This window comes from Passer montanus, unplaced genomic scaffold (assembly GCF_014805655.1).
Source record: "Passer montanus isolate IOZ18808 unplaced genomic scaffold, ASM1480565v1 scaffold51, whole genome shotgun sequence".
NCBI classification, from domain to species: domain Eukaryota; kingdom Metazoa; phylum Chordata; class Aves; order Passeriformes; family Passeridae; genus Passer; species Passer montanus.
The window spans coordinates 3145052-3165578 of record NW_024370041.1 but is presented as its reverse complement, the minus strand read 5'-3'; the positions used below and the strand labels follow the sequence as shown (position 1 = coordinate 3165578).

Here is a 20527-nt window from a genome sequence, read left to right as displayed (position 1 = left end):
TCACAGGTACAGCTGACATATCGTACTTGGCAAATATTTACAAAGACTTGAAGACCTACAGTTCACTAAGGGTACACTAAATTGTTACAAAAGGATCCACATTTGCAGTGTCCAGCTTATATATCTACATATGCCTGAATATAAAAATGAACATATTAATTGGGCAGTAGCAATAACTGAACACAAATATAAGGTGTTACCAAGAGAGAACTTGTTCCTACTCAGTTTTTTGGCCAATACCTGAATGCCTTTATCTTGGACCTTTATGACAACAGCAGAATTTATACTCAAAGAGCTCGAGTATATTTATACCCCTACTCAACTGCACCCCCCTAAAAAAGTAAAGTGTTCATTCACCCGTGTAGGAGGGAAGTCGACTAAAATGATAGACTGTAGCCATTTTCTCCTAACTCTGCCCACCATCAGCTATTATTTACTCCTTTTTGTCCTTTGTATCCCCAGAACAAGAAGTGCACATGATGCTTTGTTGAGCTTTTAGCTGAGAACTTTGTGTATCTCTGGCATTGCATAACAGCAAAATATCAAAATGCTGTCAGATTTCGCAGAATGAAATTAGTGAGAGCTCCTAAAGTGTGAAATTGGTGTCATCAGTCATTCATTGTTACTTTAGTAGGTAAAAATTTGACAAAAAAGCCCTAGAGACAGAGTTAAAGACTAATGATACTAGGCAAAAAACTGTTATATTTAAGAAATTTACTCTTTGTATTCAAGAACAGCTTTTTACATTCTTGAAACTTGCACTTGCAAGGCTACTCTGATAAGGCACCTTAGAGGAAAGTCTGTTTGTACTCATTTTAAAAAGCTACACAAATTCAAACACTTATTAAAAAAGATGTATAATTTTAAAGTTCACATCAATTTTAAAGTAAAAGCAATGTCACTTCAGAGGTTCTCAGCAGGCAGCAAAAGCTTTCAAACTTATTTAAACACCAGCTGCATTTCAACAAAATGTCAGTTCCCCCAGTTCCACTCATACAGGAAACTCCTTGGTAAACAGCCTCTTTCTCTGCTTTCTAATGGATGCCTGACCTATTTATTGCACCACAGACACAATACTGAAAGAATCCTGCTGCAGGCACTTAACAGAAGCAAGCTAATAAAACCACAAGTTGCAAGGGTTTGCTAGAAGCAATGAGATTTATGCCACACCTCCCCAAAGGTATCCCTTATTCATTACTTATTTACTTTGAAACAAAGTAGAATGCAATGGTAAAAACTTAAAAGTTTTAAAGCCATATTCTTGAAAGGAAGCATTGAGATGCTCAAGTCTTAATGTACAAAAAAAATCAAAACTCATCCTCCTAGTAGGGAGTCAATTAAGATACAGAATGACTTCCATAGCTCCTTTTTCCTTTTACAATGGCTTGTGAAGTTAAAGCAGCACTGCCATGAGTGGCAACTTATAATTGCAGAGTGTAAAATGTATGTCAACCCTGAATTTCAGCAGGTACATGGAATATACACACTGCACCCCAACAGCACTCAATATGGGTGCCTTGTTTGCCATATGGACAGGAGCTTTCAGCTGTAAACCTCAGACAGGTCACTCCACACAAAGCATGCTGTGTCCTCTTCAGGGCTAACAGCTTGCAAATTTTACCACTTCTGATGTGGAAAAGTGATGAGAGGGAAACAAATATTCAGCAACAATAAAATACAGAAGAACCTTATCTGCTTTGTCCTAGTTCTCAGCCTATTTCCTTATTCCAGCTCTGTGCCTGTCCTCTGGTTTCCAAGCTACATAAGGAAGCTGTAGCTCAAAGAAAATAGTTTTTAGAGCATGGACTACTCATTGTTAAGATGCATGACTGCACACTTGGCAAAGAAACAAACTGAGAATAAAGCTAAAGGCTTTTTCAGTATTCATTTGGTATAAAGAGCACCATGGGCTTCAGAAGACAGATAATGGAGTTGAGTCTTTCATCCTTTTCTTAAGTACCTGACAATTCCTTAGGATTTGATAATTCTATCAAAGGGTAAGTGCACATATCTAAATGCTAGCTTGTAGGTTTTGTTTTTAATGATGTTTGGTTTTAATTGTTAACATTAAAATTAGCTGGAGTTTATCAGATTGCACATTTGCATTGTCTGGGACCATAGCAAAGATGATTTAAGTGCAAGTAGGGCAAAGTAGGAAAAAAGAAGCCATGAGTCTGAATGAAATTAGAAATAAAACCTGAAAATTACCCTAAAACTTTGCCCTGCAGGAGAGCTTCTCCATCTAGATTTGGGAATATGCTAGAATGTTTTCAGTCTGTGCATACATTACAATAGTTTTCTGTACCTGTGTGCTGCTCTGACCAAAAAAATCAGCTCTGCCACAAACAGAAGTTTCAGTTTCTGAAGTACCTAGCTTGGGTTTAAAGGCAGCAGAACTTGCAACTTCCTCAACACCAATATTACATGGCAACAGTGTTCTTATCAGGATGTATCAGCAAAGCTTCAGGTTGGGCCATGAACTTCTCACCTCTCTTTAAGTTTAAATATTCTTACAAAACAGAACCTGCTGAGAGTTCCCCCTCCCTTGTGCATATGTATGCTCCAGCAGCTCTGCCACCTGCACTGTACTTTGGTGCTGGCAAGGTCATTGCTTATCAAATTATCAATGCATTTCTCTGTCCCAGTATCAAAATTCTACTTATTTCAGCAGGACTAGTTTCCTGTGTTATCCTGGAACATTATTCCACCTTCAATCAGAACCATTAACTTGGATGTATAAATTGCTTCATGTGCTGGCACTGAAAGCATTGTCAAAAAACTCTCTTGTGATTAAGTCAAGAAGTGCTGAGGTGTGACTGCACTTCTGTCCCACTGGGCATTGTTGCTTTCACTCTGTAGTCCCCACTGAACTACTTCAGAGCGGGTGAAAATGGATATTGAGTTGGTTTCCTCATTTGAAGCCAGAAGAATGGAGTGAGGAAAACCCAACACAGCTCATCCCTTTCCCACCCACAACCACACAGAGCTCTAAATTAGGCATCAATCCAGGGGGTGAACACAGCCTCGCAGGTAACTTGCAGAACAAAAAGTTTAATGAAGATAGCAAAGCAGAATCAGTCAAAATTGAAATGCTAAAGCTTTAGATGAAGGTTTCATTAACCTTTTAGAATTTCTGGTGATTAAAACTGTAATGAATTGCCATGAGAAGCCAGCTGTACCTCTTGAAAATTAGTTAAGGGTGAATATATATTTATATATTGCACTATATGCCACCAGAAAATCCATTTGATTTTTAAAACAGGTTAATTTTCTAAACCTTGATTTTGAAGAATAAGAAGACAGTTGCAGGGAAAACATCAATTCTTTAAGAAGGTGCATCTGTGGAATGACACTTTGCCTTTAACAGAAGTCCAAGCCCAGCTTAAATCCAAAGACTGATGACAATATCAGACCCCTCAAGGCTTTACAGGACTTCTGGGTGTTGCAGCAATAATCATATGTTTCTAATGAAGCATAATACCATCTTGTTAAGAAAACTGTTTGGAAAGCATCCTAATTTCATACCTCACAGCATCCAGTCTCTTGTTCTGTCGAATGAGTTCAATGAACTCCTGAATCCTTAGGCTGAACTCCAGACAGCTCTGAGATTAAAGACAAGACAGGGTCTTAGATGGTGCCAAAGCAGCACCGCATGGTTTGTTAACGACTATGTGTGCACAACAAAAAAGAAAGTGTTAATAACATGCAACCTGGTTTGCTTGCTTTTAGGCATTCATGCAAAAAAAGTTGAATTGCTGACTCCACAGACAAGATCAGCACAGAATTCCCTAAAAGCAAACAAAATTCTCCTCCTCTTGCCTCCTTTAAAACTTCAGCAGGGATGAACTTTTTCCTAGTGACTGAAAGCCTTGTTACCTGAGACACAAATGAGAGTAATAGGTGGTTTCCTTGTACTTTCTCACAATTTAAAGCAGTAGAGTCAGCAGGAGTTTGGGGCTATGTGCTAATTTAGACAGGTCTACCCAGAAGACTGCAAGGAAGAAACAAGCCTTTGAATGTCTTTTGAGAAACCCCAGTATTAACAAAAACCAGCACAAAGTTTAAGTTGCTGCAATACCCTCCCTCCCTTTCCTCAAGCTTCTATCCCACTCCTCTTGTCAAACATCTAAAAGCCATGCTGGAAACAAGTCTCAAACAAGAAAACCAAGTGGCATTTACCTGTTTATGGAAAAAGGTAAAATTTGAAGCCTAACGAAGTTGAGAGTGTCCCTTTAAATCAAATTCCATCACCAGTTCACAAAATCTATAAAAAAACTTTGAATATGTGGAATTAAAAAGAAAAATATCTCCCCCCCCATAAAAGAACAAATCACTATGCTTCTTTATAGGGACACAGTCAACTGTTTTATTACTTCATGAAAATAATGAAACCCCAAAGTGCTCTGAATCGTGTAAAGAACTCTATTCCCTGTGCTCCTCTACTCCACTTGCTGAGTGTTTTTTCTTCAACCATGTTTCTAATGAATAGTTGCCTTTTGTTTATTGTCCATCAGCACAGTCACATCTAAATTCCTCAGTGGCTTCAGTAGGAATTTGAGCAACTCCAAATTTCTATCAGTTAGCTGCCTGGGGTGACTAATGCACACATTGCAACAACTACTTATTTAAGACTTAAAACATATGCCATTTGAACATAAAAATGATGCAATCTTTCATATGTTACAACTAACTTGTTTAAGGAACAGAAAAAAATATTTTCCAAATATGCATTTTTCTGTATTCAAGCCCAGATTTAGTAGAAGATAAAAAATTTCTCCTCCTGAAATTTTCAATAGGACTATTTTAAAATACCTTGTTAACCAAATCTACACAAACCCCACATCTAGAATTTTAAATAAGCTTGTTTCTGTTAAAAACCTGATCAAGCTTTTTAATTGTTAATGATACTAAATCCCAGAGCTTCCTCTTTTGCTAGGACATTTCCATAGCAAAACCCCCATGTCAAACAAATGAATTTTCAAGTAAGGTGCCAGCCAATGGCCCCAGGGGTTCTGCAGACAAGTGTAACTAGAAGCAGAGAGTCCTAGACAATCAGATGATGCACATTCCAACTCTGTGTATCTTCAAACAATCCCACAGCAGCTCTTCACAAGATTTCAGATTGCTCACATCTGTAAAGATTACATGACTGCTTTCCCAGGCCACCAAACAGTTCAGATTTTAGATAAGGCTTGCATTCAGGTAGGTGGTGGCTAGGATTTTAGAACATTAAGAGTGATGAGTAGCTAAGCAACTAGAAGAATGTTTGTGTTTCAAAAAGAAGCATAGTAATTTCTCTTCTTCCAATTCTGATCTCTCAAGGCCTTAGCTTTGGTTTTTGTTTGATTAAAAAAGAAACAAAAAAAACCAACGAAAAAAGCATAGGGCTTGCAGAAATACATTTTTGTTGTAGTTTGCGTTTCAAAAACAGGATGGGGAAGAGTTTTCCTTATATACTGCTTGTTGAAAATTGGTGATGAAAAAGTAAGACGTTCAGATTATATTTCTTGTATTACTTAACATTTTAAGATTACACAAGGGAGATTTTTTTAGCAATGTAATAATGCAACGTGGTTTACATACTAATTCTGGTTTTCCTTTAATGGTTTCCATAACAAGACCATCATTTTCTCTAGAGTAATCACTGGCCGACTGACTTTTGTGTCCCCTCTTCGGCTCGTTCTCAGTTTGGTGCCTCTCAGTGACAGAGAACTCACTCCTTTCTCATTATTAAGTGCACTCAAACATTTTTGGTTAAAGAAAGTGCTTCGTTTAAAAAAATAAGATAAAAACTTCTTTAAGGGAGGCAGGGATTTTGCTTAGTATCAGTTAAAACCAGATTTCTGCAAGCCCTATAAAAGATTACAGCATGTTTTGAAATGCATAATTTAGGAGACAAGGAAATTTAAACGGACTGCATAGCAACAAGTACACAGCAAGTTCAGCTCGTGGTACTCGATGGCTTGAGGAAGACTTTTTGTGTTTATTGCTTGATTACATTCCAGCTTTTGTATTTTCTCACAGTAAGTGAATTCTTTACTCTCAAGTTCTGTCTTCTTATATTCAAGAGTTAAAAAAATCTAAAATCTGCATGGAATTTCTCTCAGAAATTTTAAACCTGAGAGCAGAGATTACCAATTAATTTCATTCTTAAGACACTTTTACAGATAAATTGAGTTAAAGTCTCACCAGGATGCACAGAATTATAAATTTAAGTTTACATGCATCAAGACACTACATCTTTCTGTCTTTGTTTTCAAATTACACTAAACCCAACGGAGGACTGTATTTTATTTGAGCATAATTTGTTGAGACAACACTGAATCCAGAAGATGACCTATCACTCACTCCCAGGTCTGACATTTGCGAGCCGTTTAGCTCCAACTACCTGTGCCTTTTCGAGACAACACTCACTGAATCCAGAAGATGACCTATCACTCCCAGGTCTGACATTTGCGAGCCTGCTTAGCTCCAACTACCTGTGCCTTTTGAGAACATTTTTATACTTACTGTCCTTACTTTTATACAAGATCTTTTTCAAGACCTGTAATTTAAAACATACTGACCACATCCAGCACCCTGGTAGTTTAGACAACAGATGAAGCAAAATGTGAACATGTTATATTTTCATACCTTCATTTTTCTGAGTCTGGACTTGTTGTCATGACACCAAGCCAAGCAAGTCATAGTCTCTTGTCTTTCCAACGACTCTTCCACTTCTTTAGCAGTCAAAAACATCTCAATATTTACCAAATCCTTCAAAAAATAAAAAAAGAAGGAAGGTGTTGTAAAATTGTACTCATACTTTACACAGCAATTCTTCAACTTAGCTGGAATACAGAGATACAAAAGACTTTGTTCTCAAGACTTCTGGATTTTAGAATTGTACTTTGCAAAAAGACATTACAGGATATTTCCATAGACTGGAATGTTCTGATAGTGACAACAGTTCTCTGAATCTAGTTACATAACAGAACTGGAACAAAAAAACCCAAAACAACTATTTAAGATTAAACCTGGAGTTTTTCAGACTTTTACACCACTGACATGCTTAATATCACAAATATTACCATAGCTCTAGTGAACAAAACCACTCTCAGAAATAGATGGCATTTTCATCTGTCAGAACAGCTGAATATACTTAATCTTAGAAGTTTTACCTTGCAAGAGAAAAAGCTGAAAGCTAGAACTAGCATCAGCTATATATCACATTCACATCTGGCATTTCATTAGCCAGCTTTTCCTTATAAATACAGGAAGTCTAATACTACTGGGAAGTGAACTAAATCATGTTAGGGTTATCAGAATGGTTATTTACAGAAATTTAAACAAGCCACATGTATTTCTAAAGTACAGAAGAACTTGCAGCTTTTACTAAACCTCTCTCTCATTACTTGAATTTTAAAACCAAAACATGAACCTTTATTTTATAGGTTGTTTGAGCAACAGAACCATTTACCATCAAAAGAATGAAGGGCCTCCTGCAGCTCTGCTGGTATCAAATCCAGGTAAGACAGACTGAGCTCAGAATTCAGACAGCTACAAGTTTACAGAACAACACTGAGACTGGACTTTACTGGACTCTTCCCATGCCCTTAGGGTTAAAAAAAATAATCTATTTTATCAATGTGTTGGCAAACGGACTAAAAGAATGACAACCTGTTCCACAACAGTATTTTTAAAGTATTTCTACAAGAAAATGAGAATAATCTTTTTGCTGGTCTGAAGTTTTCCTATGATATGCTCGAGTGGAAGGAAAGTGCATCACTCCCCTGTGCATGATAAGGTGACCATATCAAAACCTCTTGCCCATTAACTCATCTGTGTAAGTAGCCTGACACATAATGCAGTCACATTAATTATCCTGCTTGCATTCCATACAGCTGCTGAGTGGAATGACAATTCCATTTAAGTTACAAATAAAAACATCTTCATGCATCTCCTCAAGCTTGTTTGAGCAATGCGCTGTCTTAGTGAACAGCATTTGCTTTTACACCAAATTAAAACAAAAGCATTTGCTTTTATATCAAGAAATGGTTGGATCTGCTAAACAGAAACAAACCACTGGTTTAATCTCATTTGTAAGCTTTTTATAGTTTAAGCTTCATTACAAAAAAAAAAATAAAGCATAAGGGCAGCATTTGTTATAAGCCCATGAGCTGGTGAGAGAATCCCAGCTACCTGTATTTATCATTCAGTATTGGTAGAGCAGCCCTCTACTACGAGCAAAAAGACTGCAATTGCTGCTGAGGCAGACAAAACTCTCAAATAAAAAGAGAATTTCTACATTGCATTTGAAAATTTGAAATGAAACAGGTTCTATGTAACAGAAATGCTAATTAGATTCGTGGCTGCCAAAAGAAGTCAAAGCTTGGCAGCGTTCTCTATTAAATAGACAGTATGTATCCAGAAAACAGAGGAGAACATTTTAAATTAAAAGAGTTTCTTTCAGAACCAACAATTACATTTAAATTGCACCAATAAATAGGATTTTCTTCTCTGTTGACTTGATGGAAAGTTAAGGAACAATATAAAAAAAAAAGCATTAAGAAATCCTTTTGTAGAGGCAGGAATAGCTTTTGTGTTTGATTAGAAGTAGTTAGAAGTCTTAATCATGCAGACTGATTGCTACGAAAATACTAAGACACAATTAGTCAATAAACCTTTAAAAACCCCACATGCCACAAAGGTTGTTTTGGTTTTGTTTTTTTTTTTTTTTTTTTAATCCAATCATACTTTCCTATCTTTTCTGGTGGTGCCTGTTCTTGGTGCTTTTTCCTTAGTTAGGACTAAGGTAATAGAAGAAAGGAGTATCAGAGGATTTATCAAAACTAGCACAGCTCTTCTACACAGGCCTGTCAGGAGTACAACTTGTCTGCCTCATCTTGGATGGGCAGGAATGCCAAAAAGGTTTTTTTTTTTGTTTTTTTTTTTTTTTTTTAATCCCATCATACTTTCCTGTCTTTTCTGGTGGTGCCTGTTCTTGGTGCTTTTTCCTTAGTTAGGACTAAGGTAATAGAAGAAAGGAGTATCAGAGGATTTATCAAAACTAGCACAGCTCTTCTACACAGGCCTGTCAGGAGTACAACTTGTCTGCCTCATCTTGGATGGGCAGGAACCAGTTTAGCATTTGTAAGAAGTTTCTCATGTTCCAGTCAAAAAAATCCCTGCTAAGTCCCCAATCCTGAATAGCTTTCTGAAAGTACTCTGCATTTCCAAGATGTACAGGCTGCACACCATACAGGAACATTGTCTTTCTCAGCTCCCAAAACAGGATTAAGATTTCACAGGCTGCTACAAAGTGCCTCTCTTATATAATTTACATATAAAATTGAGCAAATGTAAATACACAATTTTAGAGAAATACTGCCACTTGATTTTGCAGGTGCAGAAAAAGCAGAAGCAAGAAATCTGTTGCCACACACTCCCCTTTGAAATGACACAGCATTCAGCACCACTGCAAATGTTTTCTGACTTGTATATAAACTAAAAAGGAATCCTAAACTCTTTAATTACCCTCTTTACACCAGTAACGTCTCCCCTCATTTCACACTTTCAGCTTTCACACTGAAATGGGGGCTGCAATGCTTTCCTGCCAGTACTGCAGAAATAAAGAGAGCCCTACCCCTCACACAGATACTTCAGTGCTGGGATCCAACCATAACTCCTAGCACAGACTTTCCAGCCCCCTGTGCCTTGTCAGAACTTTGCCTGAATCACTTGGTTACAAATACACAATACCTGAGGTTGGGCAGGAAGACTGATTTACATGAAACTTTCATTTAATTCTACAGCTGTACTGAAAAATGGCCTCAAATATTTCAAGGAGAACTCGCTCCATTAAATATTAGCAACAATTACCCAAACACTCAAGGGGGGAGCACAGTACAAACCAGGGAGTACCACCTGGATTTTATAATTTCTGCTTTAAACAACTGCTATTGGACTAAAGTGAACAAACTTTCCCTTCTATACAACAGACACTAACCAGGTTTTAGAGGGGTAACTATCTCAACACTGGGTGAACTTGATCATAAAAGAACTATTTAATTCCATTACAACAGTGAAAACTCCAGAGAAAGACATTTATTATTACAGAAAACTGCACATGAAGGCTGAAGACACTTTAGTGAAAGCAGAGATACTTATTTAAACAAGAATACAGCTACCCATCACCCTGTGCTCTGCCTGATTTACATATATATAGCTTTTAAAATATCACTGCTTCTTCTTAAGCTGCAAGTGCCTCCAGGGAGGGAGGTTACCAACCCTATGATTCTGCACAGAACTCCAATCATTAGGTATAAAATACTATGAAGAATGAGGATTCCTTTATGATGATGATTACTAGATACATACTCCTGGCCAACACAAAAGCTGGATGCCATTTGCTCAGGCTCTGGGTAAGAACATCCCAAGCATGTTTATGCTCATCCCCTGCTCCGAACAGCTTCTGGACTCTGGTGAGTGTGAGCAGGAGCTGAACTCTCAGGGCAGCTCACCCCTTGCCAGGGTGCCCTCCTCAGCTGTGCCTTGTGTTCTGGAGATCCAGTGCCTGCCCTCACTGGAGGAAAAGACTGCAGCAAAAATGAGCACTAGTCTGAAACACCCAGAGAACAAGAAAAATGGGTCCGGAACTTAATGAATTTACGTGGTTGTGCCACAGAAAAGAAGTGATTCACAAAAATACAGTGAAGATTGTGAAGAAAAATAGCTATGAAATAATGAGAAGGTATGTATAAAGTCAGTTAGGTAATTTGGTTTAACTGGCAGATATATAAGTTTCACATGAATTTAAAATTAAACACAGCTATATCTATTATAAAGTTGTGAACCAAACTGGCAAATCTATATAAAAATGTGAATTTAAACTGAATTTAAAGCCAAACAAAGGCTGTAACTTTAGACTGTGCACAATTAAGAGAATTAAGCAGTAAACTGGAAATAAAACAGAGCTCTACATGTGTGGCTCTACATTCACCAGGAAAGCTGCTCAGAATTTTCAGCAACAGATGCAACAAAAATAGCAACTTTGCATTAGATCTTATGTGAATGGTTTAGAAAGAACAAAAACATCTTTTCTGCAGTAGCAAAATAACTACAGAAATTCATGTAGTGTTCACATGAGGATTTTTATGCAACATTTTAAAATTTGGAGCAGTCAGGTCAAGTCATTCCTCTCCACTGGTCTCCACTATGCACATGAGCTGAAGTACTTTTACTTTATGAGATCTCCAGCCACAAGCCTGGGAAGCTGTCAGAAGGAATGTGATAAAATCCCTTATAATTCACATGAACATCTATGTATTAATATAACCCCTAGAATATTTTACATTAGAAATGTGAATCTTTAACAGGGCTCAAAACCAACCAGAAATGGGTACTAGAACATCCAATACTTAATATTTTCAAATCTCCCCATAGCTATTCTCAAAACAAGATTAATTCATCAAAAAAGAAATGTTAGGCTTAAACAAGATAAAAAATTTGATTCAGTGAGAAAAGGCAGCATTGTGTAGAAAAGAAAGTTCTCTTAGTGGAAAAAAGCATCATAAGATAGGCTATTTGTTGTACAAAAAAAAAACAACTCGTAATATCATAAGATGCTGTTTATGTATTTTTTTTTTCAAAAATGCAAATTGTTTATTTTTAATTGCTTACTAGCATCAATATGAAATTGAAAATAGGCCAGTATGCCTCAAGCTATCAGTGGCTCATTGCCAAGAGTATGCACCAATAACAGCTTTAATAAGATTGAATATCTATCTATCTATACACATTACATGCATAAGAGCACTACTCTCATAAAAAAGCCTTTGCTGATGCACTTCAGTGTTCAGCAGCATGGTAAACTACTTGTATATGAAATACAATAAACCCTTAGATCACTCAAACAACAACTTCAGAAAAAGCTGTGTTAAGCTTTTAATGACTACTCTCATACTCTCCACAGCAACACAACCTTCAGTATAATTTAATTCTATGGAAGTGAAATAGAAATGCACTAATGAACAGTTACAAACGAAGAGGTCAATTTAGTCTTCTATATGAATATATTCATTTGTTAAAATTTCCCCTGTGATGAACACACAGCAAATGCAGGCATCATGTCAGGCAGTGATTGCTGTTACACAACTCTGGGAGAAGGCAAACACAAGGAGTTACAAGGTAAGACCACAGGAGCAGCTGGGAAAGAAGAGATCAGTGGATTTCCACAGTGGGAAACAGTGTGGCATCACTTGACAGGAGCAGGAAGCCTGGAGAACACCACAGTCACTACTTGAGAACAAGTGCAGGAAGCAAAGACGAGGTGCAGGTGAAGAGGGGGACAGTGCAGGTGCTTGTGATGGCAGTAAAACAGGAATTGGGACCACAATCCAATTCCTCTGCCCCCATACAAGGGCAGGAATAAGAGGCTGCTGGAGTAACAGTTTCTTCAAAGGCAACACAGGGTATGTATGAACTGCACTAACATTGAAGGGAGACACAAATTAAGAAAATTGGCATAGGTGGCGACAATACAGCAACACCACAATTACTGAAGACCAGTTAAAGTAGGGCACAAATTAACAGTAAGAGGCCTCTTTACTCTCGGCTCATAAAATAACATTGTCTGAAGATCATTAAGCTACTATTAAGTGTTATAATGTTACTCACATTAACAGGATTAGAGACAAACTAAACAGAGTAACTGACAGAATGTCCTACTCAAAGCCAGCTGCAGAGCGAGTTATTGGGGAAAAATGCAAGAACAGCCAGCCAAACCACAGATTCATCAACAGAAGAGCCAGACATGTTTTTGCCTACAAAGTAAACAGAGTACCGTGCTGTACAGTCAGGCTTTCACGTGGGAGCATCTTCCATACCCTCAGCACAGCACAGACCTTTTAGCTCTGCCTGGTTGTTTTTGAAGAATCCCAGTATCTTACATGAAGTGTCTGTCAGAAGAGCATGGTCTTTGTAAAAAACAGAGGATACTGGTACTTTTGTTAATTAGTTCTAGTGATTAATTCACATTCTAAACTTGTGTCCAACTTCAATTTTTCTGACTAGATTACAAAACTCAGTATTTGACCTCTGCTCTCACACCTACCCAAAGCACCCACCCATAACATTTTCCAGTCATCCTCTCCCCTCCACCCAGTTTTTTCAACAGCTTTCTAAAATGTGGTCACCAAAACTATACATATCCTGGCACTGGCTGCCCCAGAGCCAAGCACAAAGAAGTGTTTCATCCACCTCCTTTCACTCAAGGACATAAACTGCTTGGAAGAGCCTCAGAGCTGGAACAAGCACTGAGGTTGGTTATTAGCAATCTGTTTTCCCAATGCATCCTCTCTCCTGCCTCAGCAATTTTTGTAGCTCAGCAAACGGCTGCACCTTTACCCATCAGCACATTATACCATGCTAAGTACAGTAATAAATGACTACACTACAGTAGTGTGACAAAGCCTCTCGAGCTGAAGATGCATCATTGGGCAGAAAAAAAGGGCCTCATTTTCTGTCATAGCCTCTTCTAGCAGAGGAGAGGCACCCAATCCTTTGCTAGTGGAGCACAAGCCCTGCAGCTTTTGTCCATGCAGGATCAATCTGTCTTAGCAGCTATACACATTCTCTAACTAAATATTATCCTGTCATCTAATGTAGCAGTAAGGGCAAGTATTAAATGTGAGGTAAGATTTATACTTTGAAGGAATGTCTGGCAGGAAGAAAGGACAGTTAGAAGAGGCATAACTGAACCCAAACCTCTTCTGCTCCTGTGTAATCTCCAGATGATAACACCATTCCCCATTTAGATAAAATTTCAATTCAAGAATTTTTCTTGCATCACCAGCCTTCCAGAGTAAGTATTTTGTAATAAATTAGCTCAGTTATGATACATTACAGGTAACCCACTTTGTCTAAATGGACTGAAAAAAACAAGATGTTCAACATCACAGCATAATTCACGTTGTTGGCTTTTGAAGTGTCAAATGATTCATAATGAGGAAGTTTGTTATTCTGCTTCGATCTTGACTATTTCACATTTACATAATTCTAATTCCTCAAGATGCTTGAGACAAACTGCAGATGTAAGGCTGTGCAGGAATTGCAGCACTTTGAAATTCAGATGAACACACCCAGACATTCATTATACCAATCTACTCAAAGTTGCCATGCCTACCCTAGGTACAGCCAAAACACATTTAAAGGAGTTTCCAAGCAGCTCTCTATAGCCTGGTACTGCAGGTAACTCCAAGCAGCACAAGCTAAAATCCTGGCACCTTTAAATCAGTTATGCCAGTTTAGGAGTTCTTTCATACACAGTTTTCCTGTAACATCTCTGGTGTGGGAACAGCAAGTCACAGGAGAGGGACACAAATAGCTCCTGGCAAAAGACACCTTTTACCATTCAGCCTGCATCTGGAAAGTCAGCTTGGCTATGTTCTGCATGACAGCAAAGTAAATAATACATTCAAGCATTATGATGAATATTATTTACCTATTTGAAATTGAATTGTTATGAATATAAATGTGTTCTGATTAATTACTTTAATACATATGTGTGTGTTTGCCTACAAGCCATTCTTAGACTATGCATCTTAACAAGGAGAATTTCTAAAGGTACATCTGTGTGATTGTTTAAAAATGAGTTTATCCAGCTTTTAACTGAATTTTTAGAGTTAAGACATAATACTGCTCCTTTTTGTGATTCTCAAATGTGCAGGTTATTTTCCATCTCCCATTTTCTGAGAGCGTTATCAAGTAGAAACAGTTATTCAGGGAATGGATTACTTCAAAAATAGCAGTTTCAGGAAGATTTTGCCCTGTAGCAGACAGAAATCCTTCAGCAGTATTCTACTGAGGTGTCAGCTGAAGGATCCATATCACAGTGCTGAGGAACACTTTTCTAAAGCAAGGAAAGAACATTCAGCTTTGGGGTTGAAAAAAGGAACTGATACAGAATAGGAAAAAGAAGAGATCAGATACTTGGTCAAAAGCCATGAAGCTTGACTTTAAGAATTCAAGTTTCTCTTATACCACAGGACATCAAATAAGATTTCACAGCTTTCTGTAACAAAATTAAGAGAGTGGGACACACTTGAATTTGTAGCAGCTATCTTTTCTAGTTAGGCTAATCCCTCCAAAAACAGTTTTACAAAATCTGAAGCTGCAATGATGCAGTGAAAAAGACTACCTGGACCAAACAGGAGGGAGAGAAGAATGGAAGATAATCAGTTCTTCCAGTGACTACTACTCCTTTTTTAAACAAAATTATTATTTTTTTTAAATAAATGTATTTACTACTTTGAAAGACAATTACTTTTAGAATGGCTTTTCAGTATCTGCCCTGTTTTGATATTCTCCAGTGAATAACTATTACCACAGATGTAGAAGCTCAGCTCAGGAAGGAAACCATTGACAATAACTGGAGACCTGAACTCCCACTTCAAGAAAATTATTATCTTTTTGGGACTGTGTCAATTGTCAATACCTGAAGTGTCAAGAAGCCCTTCTAATACCAATCAGTGTTGACAACGGTCATATGTCTAGACAAAACTCCTCAAGTCAATGGAATACTCATTTCCCCCACCCCCCAGTTCTCAAAAGCAAAAAGCACACTGTGGTATGAATGCAAAGGGCAAGTCAAGTTTCTTGAGGGATGATGCACGTACTTAGTTACTGATCTAACAACATTAATTAGCAGAATTTTAATTGATATACACAATGCCTGATTTAAGGTCAAATTAACAAGTTCTAAGCTATTTAAGAGTTTTTTCAAATTTAGTATTTAACTGCCCACATGACAGTGTCACTGCCCACCCTGCCCAAGGGTGCAGTAATCTTCTGTTTCCCAGTGAATTACAGAGTTTTGAATAATTTGCTCCCTGTCCCAACACACTAAGAATTAGGTTGAATTTATGCTATCCTTCACAGAAAAAACATTGCCTTTTGTACAGCTTGAGCAGTAAGGCAAGGAGATACATTCTTTTACTAAAATAAGCTAAGCAAAGATGGAAAGAGGATTTACAGCATATGATAAGGGAGACTGGAAGCTTCAGAATCTGGGTTTGTTTTCAATCCTACAGGCAAAAAGCACTACAGCAATACATAATTAAGCACAGAATGTAAAGACACTTTACATGTTTATTTTTTTTCCTAGCCTATTAAGGAAAGGGCTGGAAAAACAAATACAATTTTAAACCCCACCACCTCCAGAAACAGTAGACTAAGTACCACATACATAGCTTAATTATAAAATTTATCTACAAATAGAAACCAACTTCCCACTGGAACATCACTCTTCCTAAACTAGATTTGCATATCAAATAATGGCACAGAAATGAGATAGCAGTATAGAAAAACATAAAATAACAAAGTTGAAGTTAACAGACAACCTTGCCAGGTAGCTGAAAATATGAGTCTGCAGATGAAAATAGGCATTTTTATATTGATGTGGCATTACACTGCAATAATGACCTTATTTTGATTACATTTATTCTAATAAGCCTACACTGATGAGTTTTATTCATATGCAACACAAAACCCATAATATCTAGTTTGTATCTTCAATCCAAACTGTTTTTCACATCATTATGGAGCCAGAAGACATCAAGAAAAAAGTCCACAATAGAATCCCCTCTACCCTGTATTTATGTTGGCACAAACATTCCTGTCTTTGACTGTCAGCTTTTATTTTAATCTTACTCATATTCTGGTTTAAAGAAAAGTTGTGCTTGGGAAAGTAAAGACATATAACAGATACGTTTATTTAAACACATATAACAAATATTTAATGTTTGGAATTTATTTCTTATATTGCCATAACTTTATGCTGTATAAATGCCTTATGCCCAAAGTTATTCCTTTCTTGATCACGTTCTTAGCTTTGATATTTAAAATTTCTCTGTATTTTTTTATCCAGCATTGCTTTCCATTCTGTTTGCTTCCCAGTTTATAATCATGGTTTTTAAGCACTTATCTTCTATTACAAGATTTTATAGCCTATCATTCCTATGGAGGTAATTAATTTAGAAAATAGCCTAAAATTTGTCACAGACCATCAAAAACTACTAGAACTGTACACTGTGGCACACAGTTAATCTTTGCCAATAGCACACAGCAGACAGTTTTCTCAAACACTGGGATGATTTAAAGGTTTCCTTTGGTCACTGAAGCAGAATCCTTTCTGACCTGCTTCACCCATGAAGCACCTTGGCAGCCCTGCAGGTCTCTTCATATTCAGGAGCCACAGAAGAAACTTAAACCAGGCAGGCTGAGACTTGCTCCCAAGACTGGTCTAACAGCTACTGGAAAGAGTTTAACCTGGAATCCCCAAGCTACAATTGAACTGGAAAAAGCTGCTTCCCTCAGCCTTCCCAAAGAGCAGCCAAGGGCACCTCAGCCATTTGTCCCACAATCAGAGGAACAGAATCACAGAATGGTTGAGGTTCAGACCTCTGCAACTTGTGTAGTCTCCCTGCTCAAAGCAGGATCACCTCTAACAGGTTACTTGGGATCTTTCCCATTCCAGTCTGGTTTTGAGCATCTCCAAGTACAGGGAGACTCCACAAGCCCTTGTGTCTGCTGGGGAGCCCAGAACTGGGTACAGCACTCCAGCTGGGTCTAACCAGTGTTGAGTAGAGAGGCTGGATGACCTCCCTTCTGCTGCTGCTGCTGAAATCCCAGTGCATAAATGCATAAATCCCAGTGCAACCCAGAGAGCTGCTGAATTGTCTTTGCCACAGGAGTACATCGCTGGGCCATGCTTAACTTGTCCACCTTAACTTGTCCACCTTAACTTGTAAGCTGAACAATAACAGTACTTTTTTCCAGGTTCTTACTTAGGGTATAATGTCTACCCAGTGGTAACAAAATCAAGACAAGAGTGGTGGTGAGGACATTAATCAAAATGCCAGGTGAGACCACAGTAAACAAAGATTACTTGGTGTGAGAGAATAACATGGTATTTTGTAATCTCTACAGCAAAGTTACATTAGTAAGCGTTAGAGAACATGCTCACATCCTTTAGCAAGAAAGAAACAAAAAGAAACAAAGCTGCTGTCCTACTAAACCAACAAAACCACAAATTCTGTGCAACAAACAAGTCCCAGTATCATACTCTGTAAAAGCTGCTCACAAAGAAGATTGCCATACAGTCAGACCAAGTACAAAGCAGGGAAACTGAGGGAAGCCTTACCTCCATTAATCCAAAACCAACAGTAACGCTGACTAAAATGCATAATTTGAGCAAACTCGAAGAAAAATGGCCTCAGTGCATTCAACATGCAACTATGTTCTGTGTTATTGGAGTTACTCTGAGGTTAGGCAAATTAAAAGCATTAGGCTTGCAGGCAGTAGGTAAATAATCTTATTTAAAACCTGCTTTTTAACATAAAATTTTCTATTCAACAAACAGAATGAAAAGCTTTAAGTATGATGCTTTTACCACAGGGTCTTGCAGTATGTCATGAAGAGTTCCATGCTCATGTCCAAACCAAAGCTGAGCATTACTTAATCAGGCATAATAGAGCTTGCTAGGAAAGTGAAAATATTTCCAGAGTGCTTTTTCAGCAGGCCCAGTAGGTACAGCAACGTGATGACTGAGCAGAGATGAGCTCCTGCTCAAAACAGAGGGAAGAAGCTCTACCAGAAGTGGGAGAGCTGCTGATCAGTCAAGCTGCAGTCATCCCAGCTAATTACCATGGGTATTTTTGACTCACATGCATGGGCTGTATCACTATGAGGCACAACAGCCTCTTCAGTTGATTTTTTCAGGACTATTTCCTATTAATACTTTGTAACTCACTTCCCCTCTCACTTCTATTCAGGCTCTACATGCTATTTCCTATTTGGCATTTACTGAAATTGCTGCTGGCTGAACAGGATTAGACAGTAAAGCAGCCAAGAAATAAGAGACACATGACAAATAGGTCCCTGTTACATGACAAAGAGCAAGTACATATGCTCTAATTTGACATCAGTAACAAAAACCAAAACTTTTTCCCTAACAAAATAAGAGAGATGTGTTCAACTATTCCATCTAAGAAAGGCAAAGTACATAAGTCATGTAAGAGAATTCAACTTTCAGCATCTTCATAAGAGTAAGATTTTAGCTAGAAGAGTTGCATACCTTCTGGAATATCAAAAGAAGATTCCAGGATCACTTAGGATCAAATAACAAAGGCTACCTAAAATCTGCAAAACATGATTTCTCTAGACAAAGAGCAAATTCTTAAAAAATCAGTTTTCATGTCCTCATGGCTGTCAGAGGACCACAATCAGGATTCACTGGTCTGCATAAAATAGCTACACCAAAGTACACAAACTCCAAACACTTCATAACCCACTGTGAGCCCAAGCAAACCAACTAGCTAACCAGTGAAAAGGAAAGCAACAATCACAAAATGGTGAAAACAAGCAAACGAGCAAAATGTTCTTAGGATCATGCAAGATATAATGGCTACTAAATAAACCAAATTGTGTCAAAATTTCTTTTCCCAAGTAAAAGCCAGCCTTCCTCTGAGTGCATTAAACAGCAGGATACAATAGAACAGTTGCTCCTGCAATCAGCAAATGCTGTTCTGCTCAGTCTGGTCACCTACACGTATCAGCTGAGTGGGCCTAGACAGATGGGAAGCTCCACCACCTGCTTAATCAGCAGCCTGAAGGCCTCTAACAAGAAATTTTGTATGACATTTGAGAATTAATCTGTTTTAATAGAGAAAGGTGTTTATCTAAAAGCATTTAATTTGTGACTAAAAACGATGCCTTCAATTTTGACTTATTTAATACATTAAACCACAATTTATGCCAAATAAGGAGAACAAACTGAAGCCTAAAAAGATTAACAGATAAACATTAGCTAGGAAGGCATACCAATATATAAAAATAACTGCTACAAGGCTAAAGCAGCTTGTTCTCATTTTCCAACTTCCTCTCTGCTACCATTTTATTAGTAAATTAGTGCAAGCTGGCACCCACCTCAATGCCACTTTGCCTGGCTAGTTTGACAGCTGTGTTGTAGTAGCCACAGCGCAGGAGATGTTCCACCATCATACGATCCATGCGCTTCTTCTTCCACATGTTGGCAGCAGCTGGCTGGTCGCTGCTGTGCTCCTTCAGGTGCTCAATCCTGCGCTTGCAGAGCTTCGCGCTTTCATCTTCGGCCTGGATCGACTCCACGGCCTGAAAAGTAAAAGCTAACAGTAAGAGCTACACATTTTTGATCTTCTTTTAAAGCAAAACACAATAATTGTTTGTAAGCATTCTTTATGTGTTATACAGCTACTCCCAGTAGTGTTTCTTTTGTTTAGAAATATTTCCTATGGCAGTGTGTAAGTTTCTGCATGGCTGGTCCTGTTCTGAAATACTCTTGCACAGAAGTTTTGATCTATTTGACATTATGAATATATACATTTTTCCGCTTAATTTGCAGTTTATCCAAAACCGTAAATGTATCAACTATGGTAGCAACTGCTGTAATAGCCTGCAAAGAGCTTTGTGAAGGTTTGCAGTCATCTGATCCAAACAGTTGGAAAACAAA

At 37.9% G+C, this 20527-nt stretch overlaps 1 protein-coding gene across 7 annotated transcripts in view; it reads right to left on the bottom strand.

Moving 5' to 3' along the window:
- The window catches only part of MAEA (macrophage erythroblast attacher, E3 ubiquitin ligase), a 48990-nt gene that overhangs the window by 7698 nt on the left and 20765 nt on the right, over positions 1–20527 (bottom strand). For 6 of the 7 annotated variants that reach the window (XM_039723861.1, XM_039723860.1, XM_039723862.1 and 3 more), the window contains 3 exons: positions 19966–20169; positions 6634–6756; positions 3526–3602 (listed from right to left, as the gene is read on the bottom strand). In XM_039723861.1, the coding sequence (XP_039579795.1) occupies positions 3526–3602; positions 6634–6756; positions 19966–20169 (404 nt within the window). Of the gene's footprint in view, positions 1–3525; positions 3603–5583; positions 5698–6633; positions 6757–19965; positions 20170–20527 lie in introns of all 7 variants that reach the window. The other variant, XM_039723863.1, reaches the window with a different exon arrangement.